The sequence below is a fragment of the Mesitornis unicolor genome, unplaced genomic scaffold (genome assembly GCF_000695765.1).
Source record: "Mesitornis unicolor isolate BGI_N332 unplaced genomic scaffold, ASM69576v1 scaffold7360, whole genome shotgun sequence".
NCBI classification, from domain to species: domain Eukaryota; kingdom Metazoa; phylum Chordata; class Aves; order Mesitornithiformes; family Mesitornithidae; genus Mesitornis; species Mesitornis unicolor.
Window position 1 is genome coordinate 54,476 of NW_010156178.1, and position 17,043 is coordinate 71,518.

At 41.1% G+C, this 17,043-nt stretch overlaps 1 protein-coding gene across 1 annotated transcript; it reads right to left on the bottom strand.

The window, feature by feature from the left end:
* Window positions 1-553: 553 nt before the first annotated feature.
* Window positions 554-16,241, bottom strand: MKLN1 (muskelin 1, intracellular mediator containing kelch motifs; the record flags this gene model as incomplete). The annotated part of the gene is made up of 5 exons (XM_010181720.1): window positions 554-880; window positions 2,609-2,663; window positions 10,950-11,052; window positions 13,664-13,803; window positions 16,127-16,241. Coding segments are annotated over 5 exons (535 nt in total), but the record flags the coding sequence as incomplete, so codon positions are not given.
* Window positions 16,242-17,043: the final 802 nt, after the last annotated feature.

The following is a 17,043-nucleotide window of genomic DNA, read 5'->3' on the forward strand; positions in this document are numbered from 1 at the left end:
ATTACAACTGCACTCCCATTTTCCAGGGGTTTCTCCGAGGTTCCCACTCGCCTGTCAGGTCTAAGTGGAAGGCTCTGGAGAACAGAAGGTAGGCATTTAGGTATTTAGATTTAGACCAGATATCAGATGCAATTAGACACTACTGTCAGCCCAGTTCTGAGACAAGGAGACAGATAATTCGTTAACACGTGCTCCCCTTCACATGACACGCTGCGATTACGAGACTCAAGACACAGACATTACTATTACCTCAACGCGTGCCAGTGTCCTGCCACCAGGTTATTCAGCTGCTGAGGATGGAGTTGTAGGATAAAGCAATATATCGTGACTCGCTACAAATGACCAAAGAACAACCTCCCCCTCCCCTTTCTCATAAAACCCAAAATAAACCCCATCATCTTTAATTCCAGACAACCCGCAAATCTCAGTTTTCCCCTACAGGCGAAAACAATCACTGCACGATTGGGTTTTATTTTTTTTTCTTCCCTCCCCCCCCCACCTCTTCATCTTGCATCTGCTAACTCAAACTCCCAAGTCAGAAAAAATATATATATTTAGTCGGAAGTACGTCAGTTACATTTTATTAACCTAATCCAAGGGAAAAGCTTCAGGGATTCACCATACAAGTATAAAACCCCTTTCAAACACCTCGGGGTTACTATGTTACTTCATCCCAGCAGTCAATCAATGCAGTAAAAAAATTAAAATACTGAAAATGGATGCTTTTCCCCTCTTCCACGTGTCCAGTGATTGCTCCGTTACAGCGTGATGAGGTCTACCAGGTTGCCTTTAGGAGGGGTCATGTTGTCTGGAAAGAAGTTGACCAGCGTATCAAACAGCTGAGTCCTCTGCGCGTACGTGTGGTCAACATCTGAAAATCCTGGTGGGGGGAAGAAAGGGGGAAAGCAGGTCAGCGCTCACTACTTTAAATGCTTTTTAAACTGTTTTAATTAGCTGTGGAATATGCCAGTTGTCCATATTAGATGGATGTTAACTATTTCCTACTTCTGCCTCAACTAACTGCCAGCTCTGTCCCACACGGAGATCGCATCACCACAAGCCAACACTGCAATCAAAATGCCTTAAAAAGCAATGAGCAAATGGCTATCAAGCTCACTGACAGTCCTGAAGAAATGGGGAAAGCAAGAACCCTCAGGGGACTGCTCTGATGTCCCAGAAAACAAGATCTGTGCAGCTATTTTTATTTGGTGCTTCATTTCTTCTGTCCTCAGGCTTTCCTCATTATCTTCACTACGGTCTTAACCAAAACTGGTACTTGCACTGCTTGCAGTTTTTCTTGAGACAAGCTCTGCTGATGGTAGGAGGCCCACGTCAGAGTTGCTATTTAATAGCTGGACTTTTACTTAGGAGCCAGGCTGCATCTTGGCACGAGGGTGCTTTGCAAACTGGTTTGGTGAAGTGTGACCTCCCACCAGGGGAGGGTTTAGTCTGGGCAGAAGTGTTGGTTATCCAAATCCCCACACTTAATCAACAGCGAGAACAATAAAGCAGCATACAATGATTTCCTCTGCTCTGTATTACTTCCATCACTGATATCTCAGAGGAATGCTTTTTAATTCAGTGAACTTGCTCTTCAGTTAATCAAAGTCAATGAAGTTAATCAAATCAAGGAGGGCTTGGGTTTTTTGGTTTCTTTTAGGAGCACCACTTGATGTATGTATCTTCCTATCTGTAAAGCCAGCCTCTGAATAAAATACTGTATTGTGTCAAGAACTAGTTCACCTTTTAGAACACTTAAAACTAGGGAAATAACTTTCTGAATCTTGCATTTTCTTCCTTTAAAAAAATTCATTTTATAGCATCTACCAGATAATGTCTTTCAAACCACACGAGCTCAGCAGAGTTTTCTCATACAGCAGGGCTGATAGTGCAGTGGCTTTTTCCTTCCTTCAATTCCTCTGATTGGGAGTTATGCATTTGTCAAAAATTGAAGTCATCCATACTCCTAGAAAGAGCTCGGTAACTTGAGGACAATTCATCATTACAAGAATCTGAGTTATGCCCGTAGCCTTCCTATAGCTTGTCTGAGATTAATCTCTCAACTGTTTAAAAGAGTTAACTGGACAGAAGAGCGTAACAAATTATGGCTTTGGCTCAGGCCTCCTGTTTCCAGCCCTATACGCCACTGTTTTCTTCGCTCTTGACATCCTGCCCAAAGAACTCGTTTTGCAAAGAACAGAGCGAACCAAACTACTCCAGGAATTGCAGTTATCACAGCAAACAGAGCCGTAGCCATGCTGTGAGATTCCAGAGTGACATGACGCGAGGTGCCTTCTTCTGACCAAAGCTTCTGTTTATTTGGGTAACAGCAAAGCATCAGATGTAATAAGAGACACAAAATGATCCCGGGAGGCATGGGTTTAAAACCACTGGTGACAGATGTCTTAAATACGGGCTCGAGGCCTTGGACACTGGTCATTATAAGTAATCTCTCAAATGTCTATGCAGTGGCACTTTGCATTTCAGGCTGGAAAGGGCCTGCGACATTCATATGAATGATAACATTTGATATAAAAACCAGCAGAAACTAACAGTAATTATCGAAGGGAACATATTTAGCATCATTTTTCTGGTACACAATACTCACCAAGAGTGGTGAAATCAGAGCCAGACTTAAATAACGCTGAGGCAAGAAGCTGAAACTGCAGAAAAGGAGGTGGAGGGACAAAAAGAAAGAAAAAAAAGTGTTATTAACTGCACAGGAAAAAACCCAAAAGATTCTTAGAACACCAAGTGGCTTTTGAGTTGCTGGGTTTTCTTTGCGCAATCCTTACAACTACTGTGCCATACCTGTGAATAACAGCAGCACTTTCATAAGAGCAATGCAATTTGTCACCTTGGCAAAGCAAGATGGATAGTTTTTCCTAGAATTAGAGCAGCATCAATGCAATGAAAGGCACTTGACTGGGAGCCCTAAAACCCAATTTTTCTCTACTTTTTTTTGCCTCTCTGGCAGATACCACAGTGCAGAAGTGAGGCAGAGCCTCTTCCACGCAACAACATTCCCAGGGATGAACGTGGTACGGTCCCAGTGAGCAAGGATCAGATGGCACGAAAACAGGGTAGTGCTCCAGCGCAGCATCAACATCATGAATAGCTTTAAATGGCAACAACTTTTCTGAACTGCCAAAGCTGCTCATATCACAAGTTAGTACCTTTTTAACTAAAAATAAATAAATAAGATTTAAAAATTATTTGCTTGGGAATATCAGAATCTTAAGTAAAAACCTTTTAAGCAACACATTCACAGTTTTATTCTCCTTTAACAGGCAAACACAGCATCTTCTCTGCCCCCGGCTGCTGTTTTCAGTTACCCACGCTGTAGCAAAGCTTAGTGCTTCGTCAGTTTTCCTTAAAGAATTACTCAATCCCTTAAAGGCCTGTAATCTTTTGTCTCCTGTCTGTGTGTCTTTACAGCCCGAAGGAAAGAAGGAGGGTAAATGAAAAAACAGAAGAGAAACAAATACGTTCAGGCAAGGAGTGCGAAGAATTGTCAGGAATTGCATATCCATCGGTTTATTTTCAATTTCAAGAAAAAATGGGAACACAGACAATTCGCAGGCATCTAGGAGTGGAGAAGGTGACAAGCAGCACCCAACGTGGATTTGGCAACAAGAAGTTGCACCACATCGATCTGATTTCTTCTGCAACAGGGCAGCAGGCCCTATGGATGGGGACTTGGCAACAGACACTGTCCATTTTGACTTCCATAGGATTTTTATGAGATATTATAGGCAAATTTATATTATATTTATGGCAAATTATCAAGACATCACCTAGATTAAACTAGCAAATGACAGGAAAGGTCAAATAACTTTACTGTGGGCAACCATCAATGGTTTGACATCAAAGCAGAGCCATGAATCAGAAGTGATTCATCTGTGCCCCAGGGTCAGCATCGTTCTGGGTCTGCAGTGATAACCTGCTTGGCAGAACAGGACACGTTCACTGCGTCCACAGAGCTTAAAAACAGACGGGTTTCAGACTGTTTTTCCATTTAATCCAGCTAATAATAATGAATCAAGGTGCAATTCACCAGGGCCAAGTGCAAATCAACATAAACAGGAAAAATCTGTATACAAATCAGGTTGGGGAATAGAGGCTTTGTGAAAAAAACATTTAGGAGTTACAATAGATCAGTATCATCCTATTGCAAAAATGACAAATGCACACAGAAAATGCATGAAAAGGAGTAGGATCTTCAAGTAAATCAAGTACTCCTGCAGTTACCAAGGCTCAAGAGTCTCATCCACAATAAGGCAACCACTTTTGGATGTCTCTATCAATTAGCAACATATGAGGAAAGTACAAGAAAAAATATGAAGTGGTCTGAAAATCAAGCTCTATCAAGAAGGTTCAAAGGAGTCAGGGCTGCAGAGCCTCCACAGAAGAACATCCAAGCATGAAACTGCGAAACATCACAAATGTAAAAGGCTGCTACAAAAAGGTAAATCTACAACTAAGTGCAAGAAGCCACAAAAACACCTCAGTGAGATCAGTTTTCACACAACATTAAGGAAAAAGATCAGTCTAAATTAAGGACCAGAATGAGCTTGCATCTTTTGGGGAGGTCATCACGTGAACCTAGCACTGGAGGTATTTAAGAACAGGTTAGAAAGACACAGGACTGACAAACTGCAGAACAGGGAGAAGAGGTTGATTAAGTGCCCTCTTGAGTGCAAGGTCTGGTTATATCAAATCAGAAGGGATGGCAATGCTACACTTGTATTTCACTGCTAGTGTAACGTGTAAGAGTCGCTTGGCTCCGAATCAGCAACGTACTTAAACAGATGCCCAGCATAAATAGCTCCAAAAGTTCCAATAAAACCTGTGGCTAAATCTGTGCTGCTTCTGATAGCGAATGCCACGTCCTGGCCATCTTTCCCTCCCACTAAATTGCCTTATGGGCCTGTTGCCAACTGCCTGGTAATACATGAAGCCGGCTTTGCCGGGACAAAGCAGATGCCGCATGCTCCAAGGGGTTCCCTCACGTCCCCCAGCAATGCCAGCAGCCATCCTGCTGTAAACAGAAAGCAAAGCATCTCAGGATGCCCAACTAAGAGACCATATAAGCAGGATCCAGTAACTCTCTGAACTGAGCCCAAAAATCTGTCATAAAGAGCCTCTGGCAAGTATTCCAGCCTCATCTGCACCAGGCATGATGGATTTTCACAGCTACGAGTTTCTTTTCAGTTTTGTAGGGAAGGAGTTTTCGTCTCCTTCACTGATGACACTGCACTTCACTTAACCTTGAGGTTTGTTCCTTGTTTGGTTTGAAATTATAATTTATGTATCATATTCACATTTAGAAAGCACTTTCTGATGGAAAAGTGAAGCACGTAAGTTAAGAACATCAGTTAGACAGCACTGAGCCTAAGCTGCTTCACTCTGCATCTGCATTACAATGCCAGCTAACCGTATGATGCTCTTCTAAAGGACCCCCACTTTTTTTCCAGGGCATAGGACTCTTTACTCAAGACCTCCTACACACCACTTACAGCATATACTCAATCCAGTACTTTCTTCATGAAGTTCAAACCCTACTCTAACGAAGGAATTTTTTTCATCAGCTTTTCTATCATATTGGTATCATAACACGGGGCACTTCAAATTCTGAATAATTTGGGGTTACAATTTGAAACTACCAGAGTCTGATTTTTCAAAATACTTAGTATTACACAGCTTCTTTTGAATTCACTTGGAGCCAGAAGAGCAAAGCCCCCAAGTAAATCACACCTCGGATCTCTCCCATCAGACACCAGAATGAAAGACTCAATTAATGACCATCTAGGAAAAACAATTTGCTTAACGTCACATAGCAACCCTGTTACAGAGGCAGGACCAGAATTCAATTATCCGGCAGAAGCATCCAACTATTTTATTCACACCACCACTCATTTTCTTCTGACAATCCCTCTGGCTCCTTGGCTTCATCCATTCCAGATTAAGCCTCCATTCAAAAGGCAACAGTTCCCTTCGTTACACAATTAATTTCTCTTGGTGACTGAACCCACCCTCTGAACTGAGGAAGGAGTTCCTTAGAGACAAATCTATCTGGCTAACTAATACAAGGCTATATTATCATAGACTAGAATCACAAAATTGTTTGGGTTGGAAGGGACCTTTACAGCTCATCCAGTCCAACCCCTGCACTCAGCAGGGACATTGGCACCACATCAGGTTGCTCACAGCCCCATCAAGCCTGACCTTGAGTATTTCCAGGGATGGGGCCTGCACCACCTCTCTGGGCAACCTGTGCCACTGATCTACCACCTCATGGGGAAGAACTTTTTCCTCATATCCAACCTAAATCCACCCTTTTCTGTTTAAAACCATTACCCCTCGTCCTATCACTCCATGCCCCAGTGAACAGCTCTTCCCAGATTTCTTATAGGCACCTTTCAGGTCCTGGAAGGTCGCTATAAGGTCCCCCTGGAGCCTTCTCTTCTCCAGGCTGAAATTAGTTCTGAATCTGAACTCTAGATCTGAATTAGTTCTACATCTGCTTTATTAGTTTTATATATATATCTGACTAATTAATATAAGGTTAACTAATACAATCAACCACATTCAGAGAGGTGAAATTAAGACCACATGAGCAGTGTTAATTCTGGCATTTTCCAACTTACGACTTTCACGTTTCCAACATCACTGTTGTTTTATCAGTTGTGTGTGATTTATCTAGGTTTCTACCTACAGCAAGAAAGCAATTCCACCATATGGCAACCCATACAAGTTTTAGTGCATCTGCTGCACGCCTCTGCCTTTTGTGCAAATGAAACGGTTAACCCTAAGGGGGAATGAGTAACTCCAGTTTGGGATACCTGGCAAGTTGTAGGACTCAGATATAATTCCTCCTCCTCCGTAACGCCTGCACGGCGAGCGCTCAGATCACAGCGTAAAACAACTTTGACCAGTTCTGCTGGGACGGTGCCTCGCAGCGCAGGCTCAAAGCAGCAAAGAAAGACTCAAATTCTTTGAGGATGGAGCCCTCACCAGCTGAAGTTGGGAAGGCTGAACGCTGCTTTTGTAAAGGCTCCTTGGCTCCAAAGCCTCTGCTCCTGCAGCACTCAGGCTCTCAGGCTTTACAAAGAATCACAGCGTGAAACAAAGAAAAGCTATGCTTTTCTTAGCTACTTCCTAGAACTATTTTTCCCATTTGGGCTTCAATTTTCCCAGAAATATCAGTCTAATGCAGACTCAAACAATACTTTTGGGCCCCGCTGGCTTTATCTGGCAAATCTATTAAAGACAAGGTCTTAAAGAATGGAAATTATGAAGCAGCCTTGAACTGGGGCCTCCAGCCTCGGTCTACAAGCTGGTCAGGCCTCAAATTGGCCTCCAGGTCTTTGCTCTTTCTCCTACCATGCTCCAAAACAAACATACATCGAGTTTTACTTGCGCTTTGTGCCTCTTTTACAGCAATCATGGGATTGAGCGTCATCAGTTGTTGAATCTCCATATACAAAATCATCTCCTGGCCAAATGGCATTGGCCATTTTTCGTATCATCTTGATCTCTTCTATAGTCCACTAAGCAGCAGCAAAGTTTCGGGTATGATTTCTCCCGCGTTGAAAGACCACCACCTTTAGCCTCGTACGTGATCTACCGATGATTTTGTGCTTTAGCAGAACCTGGTTTTTCTTTGACATAAGTACAAAGCTTGGAATTCATTTTTATTTCATATTTTGACTATCCTTTTATTTTTAAAAGCCTCTACTCGCAAACTACCATCAAATGCACATTTGCGTGTATGTGGATCAGAACAACAGCCATGCCACCAGAAATTTTTACATCAACAAATGCCAGGTTTTTTTATGTAACTTTAATCTCTCCACGAACTAGAATACATGGAAAAACTTCTATGAGCTCTGGGGATCTACCCTCCTTTACATACATTGCCAGAGCTATTAATCCACAGCCAGCTTTAAAGAAAAAAAAAAGATTCACTGATTGGAAAACACTGAACAAACTGAAGAGGTTTAAGCGATTTCAAGCAGAATCGCAGTTAAAGAGAACTGGATCTGCATCTGTGGGCAACAGCAGAGACAGAGCTGGCACACAGCCCACGGGTACTAAAACGAGCACCCATGCGATACCTGTGTGATACCCATTACCTACAGGCATCTACTTCAGAATAATAGAAAAGGAAATAAAATTATAATCCTATTAACGTCCCTAAAATTCACAACAAAGGAACGAAAATCTGGGGGTATGTTCCTACCATCAATCATTCACGCTACTTTAAACAAAATTGGTTGCTAATGCCAAAGTAAGTTTCAAGAACAGTCTGTTTATTTTCTTTGGCATGCAACTCAAAACAGCTGAAGAGACTTGCCTAACTGAGTTAGAAGAAATTACTTCTATTACAAAGCAAGTAAGCCTTACCTCAAAGTGAAATTCTGCTTCTATTCTCCTGTTGGATAACACTACCCATATCTAAATCCATAAAAGATGAAACTATATAGACCAGTCTCCAAGAAAAAGGTAGCACAAAGTTGGGGATAAACCTATTCAGCTTGATCCTTCCCAAATGTAACAGTCATCCTAGAGAGATGGAAAAGAACAGGCAGAAACCAATTCCCTGAAGATTTGCCAGCCTATTAAGCCTTACAACATTCAATGGCTGCAGCCAGCACAGAGCGAGCCGATCAGATATACAGCTTTTGATATTAATTAAGACGGTCTCGACAACAAATAAAGACCGAGTATGTAGGTGTCTGTGCTGAGATACACAACCAAACTGCTGCTTGAAATTGGAGATGGAATCCAAAAAGCCTGCGTCAGTCCCTTGGAAAGCACAAGAGCTATTTGAAGATGCAATGCCAGAGCAAAAAGCCAACTCAATGTGATAACCGGAAGGTAAATTGACGTCAACTGGAAATACACCCAGTCAATACCAGTGCAGTAACTGGCTTGATGCCATATACCTGCCAGATCTGTTCCAGTGCAAAACGTTTTAGAAGTCAAAGTTTTTGGACCAGCACAATTTGTAAAAACAACAACAAAAACAAAACCCAAATTAAAAAAGCCTTGAAGAAATTGTTAAATTACTTTAGGAGATCCCTAGAACCAAAAGCTTTTAATTTGTCTGAATGGTATGCATTGATCCAACAGACCAGCACGGCAGACAGAAGCTACTGAATTTTGTTCTGGTAAGGTTTTAGCCCTGCAAAGAAAGAACTTGCAACATATTCACTAAGCTGAACTGAGCCTACCTAAGCTCATATGCTAGATCATTGAGGTACAGAACATGAGTATGCTCTATAAGAAGAGAATTTTTTCAAATGTTTTATTCTGTTTCTACCTTGTATGATAAAGCTGCTACTTTTCCTCAAAATCTCAGAGGAGTCCATGGAGTCAGGTAAACTCTTCATTCTTACAAGGTGGACAAGTTAAATATTATGCACTGAACTGGGAAAATCAAATGTAGAATATTAAAGGATGTGCATGAGAGGGAGAAAAGGGAGAGGAGAGGATCAGAAAGGCTGGTTTATGTTATAGGTTATTACAGGTTCAAATAGGAACAACGAAGTCTTACCACAGTGGTAAGACAGGGCATCATTGGGCTGAGCCACCTTGAAGCATGCTGCACGGGAGAAATCTCCTTTCCCAGCTAAAGAAAAGCAGGATTATCTGTTATTTGCCTTTCCTATGCTAGAAATGCCTAAAAAAGATGTGAAAGTACTCCATATGGGACAATTTCCATGACAAACCATCTAACAGAGAGCTTACAGGCACAGCACTTAAATGTTTTATTGGACCAGATGTTTATAGAAGGCTAACCGGAATTTATGACAAATGTGATCAGTTCCAAGATCCTGATATTAGTAAATATTTTTTCTTAATTTTGCTAACCCTACAATTCTATACTATGCATACGCAAGATGGATATTCCCCTCCAAAGCTTTTAGTGCCTGTATAGTGATATTTTCTTTATCTAAAGTAATGAGTTAAAACCAACAGATTAAGTGATTTAATCCAGAGACCCAGTGTGGAATAGCAGTGCCCATTGGATATTCCGCCCTCTCAGCTTTTAGTGCCTGTATAGTGATATAGTAATGAGTTAAAACCAACAGATTAAGTGATTTAATCCAGAGACCCAGTGTGGAATAGCAGTGCCCATTTTCCTATCACAGTTTTATAACAGAAGCTGTCGAATCACTCCTAAAGTCTTTAACGCAAGAAGAGCAAGAACCATGATCCCTCTTCCTCATCTACGCATCAGGAGTCAAATGCCTGTACATGCAGCTGTCTGCCCCCTGTTCCATGTGGAAATTCACGGCAGAGTCCGATCGACCACCTTATCTGACACTTTTCATTATCTCTTTAATCCTTTTTGTGAAGTGTCACGCACTGCGGTAACAGAATCAAAACAGGAAATGGGAACAAATTCCTGGAACAAATAAAAGAACAAGCCTGCTGGATAATATTCAAAAAGCAGAGGAAGGTTTAAGGTTAGTGAGCAATGTATATATACAACCTACTTCCAGAAATACTTATCATCTGGAGAAAAACCTCTTTCCCTCCCCCTGAGGTATTTAATATTAACAAGTCGAAAGGCAGCATGAATAAGAGTTTCTATTCACTTTCTGCCACACAACCAACTACAGACTCGTGACATTTCAGAGAGTTTACCTTTCAATTAAAGCTCCCAAAATACACACCAGTACGTTGGAATTAAAACAAAGGCCTAGTCTTCACTATTATAAGTACAAAAGCTATTTTATCTGGAGCTGCAGTTGCAAAATGACTGTTTCTAAAGCAGTATGATCTTTAGTGCAGAGAAATGTATGAAATGGCAAAGCGTCATGCACCTGTAGAGCTTTTCCAAACTGCACAGACACAAGGTGTAAGAGGGTTAAGGTTTCCACATAAGAACACAGCTTACGTTTCTTTATAAATAAGAAAAAGATTGTCTTCACTACCTCTTTTGTCTCCTCAGGGTCTGAGTGATCCACAGTTACAAACAAATCATTCTGCAGGTACTTCAGTGCACTAAGAGGGTCGGTCTGAGCTTTTTCTTCAAACCTGCAAAGAAGCAACAGAAAACGTGAGCGCAACCATTCCCTTCCAGACTAAGCGCTACTATTTCTACAAAGAGCAAAACGTACCACACAAAACTTTCAGCAAAATATTTCCAAATAAAACAATATTAATGGCAGCTTGGCCTCATACTTGCTGGAGTACGTGCTTTCAAGCCAGACCGAAACACGGAGGAGTGGTTTTTTTTGGGTGGACGAGAGTTACAAGGGCGAAGCATCACGTTCTTACTAAAAATGTTCAAAAGCGTACGGACAGCACCTTCTTAATATATAAATGTAAAACGTTCAGTACAGTTTGTTTTCCACAAATAAAGCAAAGCACGAGTAGCACCTTATGAGAGGAGCACAGTTCAGACACAGGCGAGCCGTGAGCACTCCAGCCCCAGGGATATTTACATTTCTGGCTGCACAGAAGCGTAACTGAAGGACGGGGATGGAAAATGCTCCCTGCTTCTGCCAGACAACAGAAAAAGGGACCGCGGGGGCGAAACCCCTCAGATTCAATAAACACTGTGCCTTAATATCCCACTTTTGGAAAGAGCACACGTACGTAAAAATCCTGTGCACCGCCACCATTATTTTCTCATCTTCTTTTAAAGAACAGAAACTGTAACTTCTGTGAATTCCCCAAAGAAGTTAATCTAGCCCTTAGAAAATGGTTCTGGGCTCAGCGTCCTCAGTGAGCAGAGCTATTTCCCTGCAGCACTGAGCTGGGTGCAGAAGTCTAAAAAGGATGAGGTTTAAAATTACTTATCTTTTTCTCCTATCACCTATCTGCAGTATCGCACTCTGTTTTTCCTCTTCCGAATCACCAGTACATAGTGCTAAGCCCTTCCAGGAAAACAGCTCAGGTAATTCTGAATTCCAGAGATGAGGACCCTAAAAACCATGTTCTCAGTTACTTAACTGCTCTGTATCAACTGCCTCACAGGAACACAAGATATTTAGTTCATAATAGAGTTATGTTACCTTTAATGGGGTATAGCTTGTCAAACAAAAAAGTCATACTGAATAGATTTAATCATGTTATTACTTTTTATTTGGCTCATCTACTTGTCTATTTATACAGTAGTGGACATCTGTAGCCCAAATGTTGAAATTGTCTGAAGATGCAATTCATTTAGCCAGCGCACGGAGCACAAAGACTATGGCTGTTACCTGACGTACGTGACATTCTGGCAGTGAAGTGTGATTTCTTCCAAACATTCACATAGATTTTCTTGTATACCACTGTGGTCCAGAGAGCTAAATACTTTAAATAAGTGGAACCATTGACACCTTGCTCTTCTGTGCCTGGCCAGCTTGGCTCCGCTATGGCTGACTGGTAGGAAATAAGTTAATTGGCCAAACTGGACTCCAGCTGATGCGGTGGATTTGCTGTGTACGCAAGCCAAGTTCCTGTTCTGGTACCTAGAGCTTGAGGGAGTGCAGATAACAGGCAGCCAAGTGACTCCACAGCAGCTCAGCTCCAGCCCTGAGAGGCTCATGAGCTTCAGCAAAGCACCCATCGTACCAGTCCCTGGCTGGTCATGTTCAGCTCTCTCATACGGACCCCAGTAAATGGGAGCATGGTGCATAAATCCCAAATTTTTGTCAGACAATATGCAGCAACATTTCCTTCGAGGGCAACTGAAGCAAGTAAAAACAAGTAATCCAGAGCTGTCTCTGGAAGCTGTACAGCTGCATTTGCATACAACCACATGTGAGTTTAATAAGCCTCCCAGAATATTGGGCAACTTTTATTCTTTCTTGTAGGTATTCACATCTATCACATGGCTAAATCTGCACAAGGCCTCGTCGAGCCACAGTGATTGCGAGTTGAACACAGCAATTTGCTTGCTGCCTCAGAAGTAAAATGCTGTCAGTAAAAACTGACCTTCAGCTCTTGGCAGAACGTGATAACAAAGTATTCTCACCAAGAATGCAGAAAGAGCTATTTATTGGCTTCAAATAATTTCCTGGGTCTTGAAAAGCTGTCTCGCTGCTGCAATTTCTTGCCTAAGGCAGCACCATAAGCTTGATTTTGAAAAGCTGTTGCCCTAAATAGCAAATATAAGGCAGCTCTGAAAGATCCAAAGTGCAAGAAGCATCACGGTGTAGCTGAATTCTGCATAAGTGAGATCCTTCAACTGTTCTGAATGAGAAACTCTGATGACCTCACCACAGTTGAGTCTCAGATGTGCAAAGGAATCCAGCCCCCAGACTTCATTAGCATCCTTGTGAGCTGTTACTATCTCCTCGCACAGTGTTTCAGAAACACACTCCATTTCCTTGGGAGGTGACAGTACCAAAACACATGTTGATGAGCAGCAGAGTGAAAAGGGAATCTAAAAATTCCCTACAACTCCCCACACAATATCCAGATTTTTCTAGTTTTAGAGTAACATGGTAAAACCAGAATGAAGCTAATTTCATAGTTTAGCCCTGCCCCACTGCTTTATTATTTCTTTTAAATAAAAATAATCAAGAAACATGCAGACCACCATATAACCAACAAAGTGACGTTTCCCAAAACAGTTTAGAAGATATTCAAGTTTTAGCAAGTTAGAAAAGACACTTTGGAAAAGAAAATTGCAAAGCATCTTTTGTTTCTGTACCTGTGCTTTCTTATGAGGTATTTGCAGTGCCTTAGCAGGTATTCCTTTGAAGGTCGACAGAGCTTCAGAGACCAGAAATCATCTAATCTCATCTTTGGAGAGCAGGACTTGCCAGGATTCCCTCCAAATAAGTAATGAACCTAAGCAAACGAGAGGCAGATCAAAAAGTTGATTGTTTGTGTGCATCCATTAAACAAAGACTATTTACCACGTCAGCATCTTTGGAGAGGTTTATCCTGGAGGAAGAAAACTCTGCCGTTTAGACAAGCTGCTCCATCTTATTATTAGCCTTATTTTGTCACCTAGGAGATGAAGAAAGTTCTCAAACTGCTTGCATCTTAAGAAAAAAAAAAAGCTGCACTGCTAGGACCTCCCTTTAGCAATTCCCAAGATATTTATAAACAAACATCCACAAACCACACGATCTCAACCTACCAGCATGTTAAGTCCTTAAGCACGTAAGATATGAGCAGAAAAGAAGGATCTGAGCCAACTCCTGTTGCCCTGATCAAAACAATACTCAAACTGATGGATTACCAACCTCTTCTCCCATTTTGTCCACAAAGACTCCAAATTCTTCTTGTTATTAGAGAGGCGAAATTAAGGCACCTGTATTAAATCCTTCTCTAATTTGAGGATGAGCAGATTATACCCAGAGAACTGTGAGATTACTCCAGCAATCACACATTTTCCTTAAAAGCATAAATGCTTCTTCTTCAAAGAAGTCTCAGAAAAAAAGGGACTTTGCAGGCTAATAATGATGAAGCTGCACTACTAAAGCACTACAGTTCAGACAAGCAGCCTTTTCCTTGAGACAGTGAAGACCACAGACAAGAGCCACTGGAAGAGTGAGTGGGAAGGCCTAAAGATGCTCAAAGTAAAGTGACAAGTCCAGTCCGGCACAATATTACTTAGAATCAGAAGTCACAACTATTACTGTGATTGTCTTCAAAAAACGTTCTAGCAATCCTGAGATGTCAATCATGGAAATATTAAATATACCTGTACACAAAATTCATTTTTTTTTTGTTCAAGGCAGCTCCAAACTAAGTAAATAGCCTTTAACAGCCATTCTGATAATTTCAAGATAAAACACCTTTGAAACACAAGGCCAGACTTACAGAGAGGGGCAAATCTCAAGAAAAGTGGAAGTGTTAAAAAAAGGAGTCTTTATTTCTTCACTTTTAATTTTCTTCACATCAGTTGGCATTTCAGACTCTGAACTGTTGATATTAAACATACCGCAACGGGTCTTCAAACACTGAGGTTAAAGAAGTCCAACAGGCTACCTTTCTTCACAGCTTTAAAAATAATCACTCAAAACAATGTATTCTGCATCCCACTGATGTAGGCTCTCATTATTATATCAGAGGAGTTTAGAAAGGTCACTTGAACAGAGGTTTCTAAAAATAAGGCTCTTCAAAACAAGCACATCAAACAGCTCTTCAGATAAAGCTGGGCATCTGCCATGATTTAGCAACCTTCACAGTAACTTGTAAAATACTACTCTCATGGTACCTTGCACTTAGAAGCAAGCCATTAAAGGCAGAACAGTATTTACTGTGTGGTGCAAATGCCTGTGATGAAGACAAACAACACAAGCTCTCCAAACAGAATTTGTACCTATTCTTCCTTAAAACCCCCCTTATCCCCAAACTTTTGGCCGACTTTCTCAACTTTGATTAACATATCATGGAATGATAAGACTAAAGTATATTTGTCTTTTGCCGTTCAGACTGTTTCAGCCTAAAAAGAAATCTTAGAAAAAGTTTATTTTAATTGAGAAATATCCATGAAAGGTTAAAAAGTATGTCAGAGTAATTTAAATTCATAAATTAATGAAGCTACGGTAACCTAATCTATGGGTTTGTGCTTTATTGGTTAATATGCACAAAGCCCTAAGTTTACTGAGCTGTCATGCACATCGTAAACAATTTAAGTCTATTCAAGCATAAACATGTACAATTAAGTCAGACAGTGCTAAGGACTGACAGTTGCTTCTGACAAGTACAGGAAAGTAAGGCACCTCTGTTAGAATATATTCCTAACAGTGATTAGGTCACTCAAACACACTTCCTCATAGAAATGTTAACTCTGACCATAAAGAAGTAACTCCAGAGTCACTAACAGGTGTTGAGATTAAATCCCTGAGGATAATGAAGGAAGCTCCAAGTGTTCTCAAGTAGGAGAACAGCCAGGAGCTACTCACTTGACAACTTTGTATGCCATATGTCTGCTGTTTTCATCTAGGACCTATCATGCCTACCTCACACTGACATAAAAAGCAGCTTAGCACCTTCTTTCAAAAGGCAGTAAGTTAAATGGAAGTTATCTACCACGTTAACCCAAACATTAACACTTTACAAAAAGCTACATTCATGGTACCATCTTTGAAGAAGCAACTACAACTTAAGAGCAACAAGACTAAAAAAAATCACCATATGTGTATCTAAACCCTCTTACCTTGTGCAACTCATCGTACACCAGTTGATGGGCAAACCTTGGGCAGGGCTCCTCTTCCTGAAGGCTTTTACCTGGATTCTCTTTTGCTGCTTGGTCATTCTTATAGACACAAGACCTGAAAAACAACACAGTAAGTAATGATTAGGACCTATAGGAAGTAGAAGAAGTTACTGAAAGGCTATAAGGTACAAATGATGTCAATAAGAACTGCTCAGCGTATAACACCAAATATTTTCTTTCTTCTCTATATATTGCCCTCTATTATGCCATCTCCATTCTCAGCTCTACAAAGAAAACCATCCAACATCAGAGAAAGTCATGTTGGCTGAACACAGTCCTCAATCACAGGCCAAAGAGGAAAAAAAATCTAGAAAATTTTATGTCATTAGCTTTGGAGGTAACTTTAGATGCTGCATTGTGTGCTAGCAGAATTTTCAGCATGAAGTAATTTTCATTATGCAGAATACCACCTTGGACACAGCAGAGCTACAGGCCAGAAACTTCAGCAAAGTTAGCATTTCAATTACTGATTTCCAAGCAGACATAAGTTGTTTCTTTTCCAGCTGAAACCCCATTTTTAGAAAACACCATTCACACCCTTCAAAGTGATTTGCCCCGCATCAGAAGAGATCTTGAACACAAAACCACTGCCAGCTCTGGAAAGGGGCAGTGGCAACCAACCACCAAATACTACACAGCAAATAGACAAGGGGATATTTTTCACAGAACATTGGCTGTAACAGATAACTCAAGTACCACCGCATGCAGCCTGGAAAGAGCTGATAAATCCAGCGTGAAGACTTCTCCATCACTGTTCATACAGCAGACCAGTTTCCTTAGTTTCTAATAACTGGTACCACATATGCTACTGTTAACTTCCAGTTGACTGAATTTGCTGCACTGATGACCAATCCTAG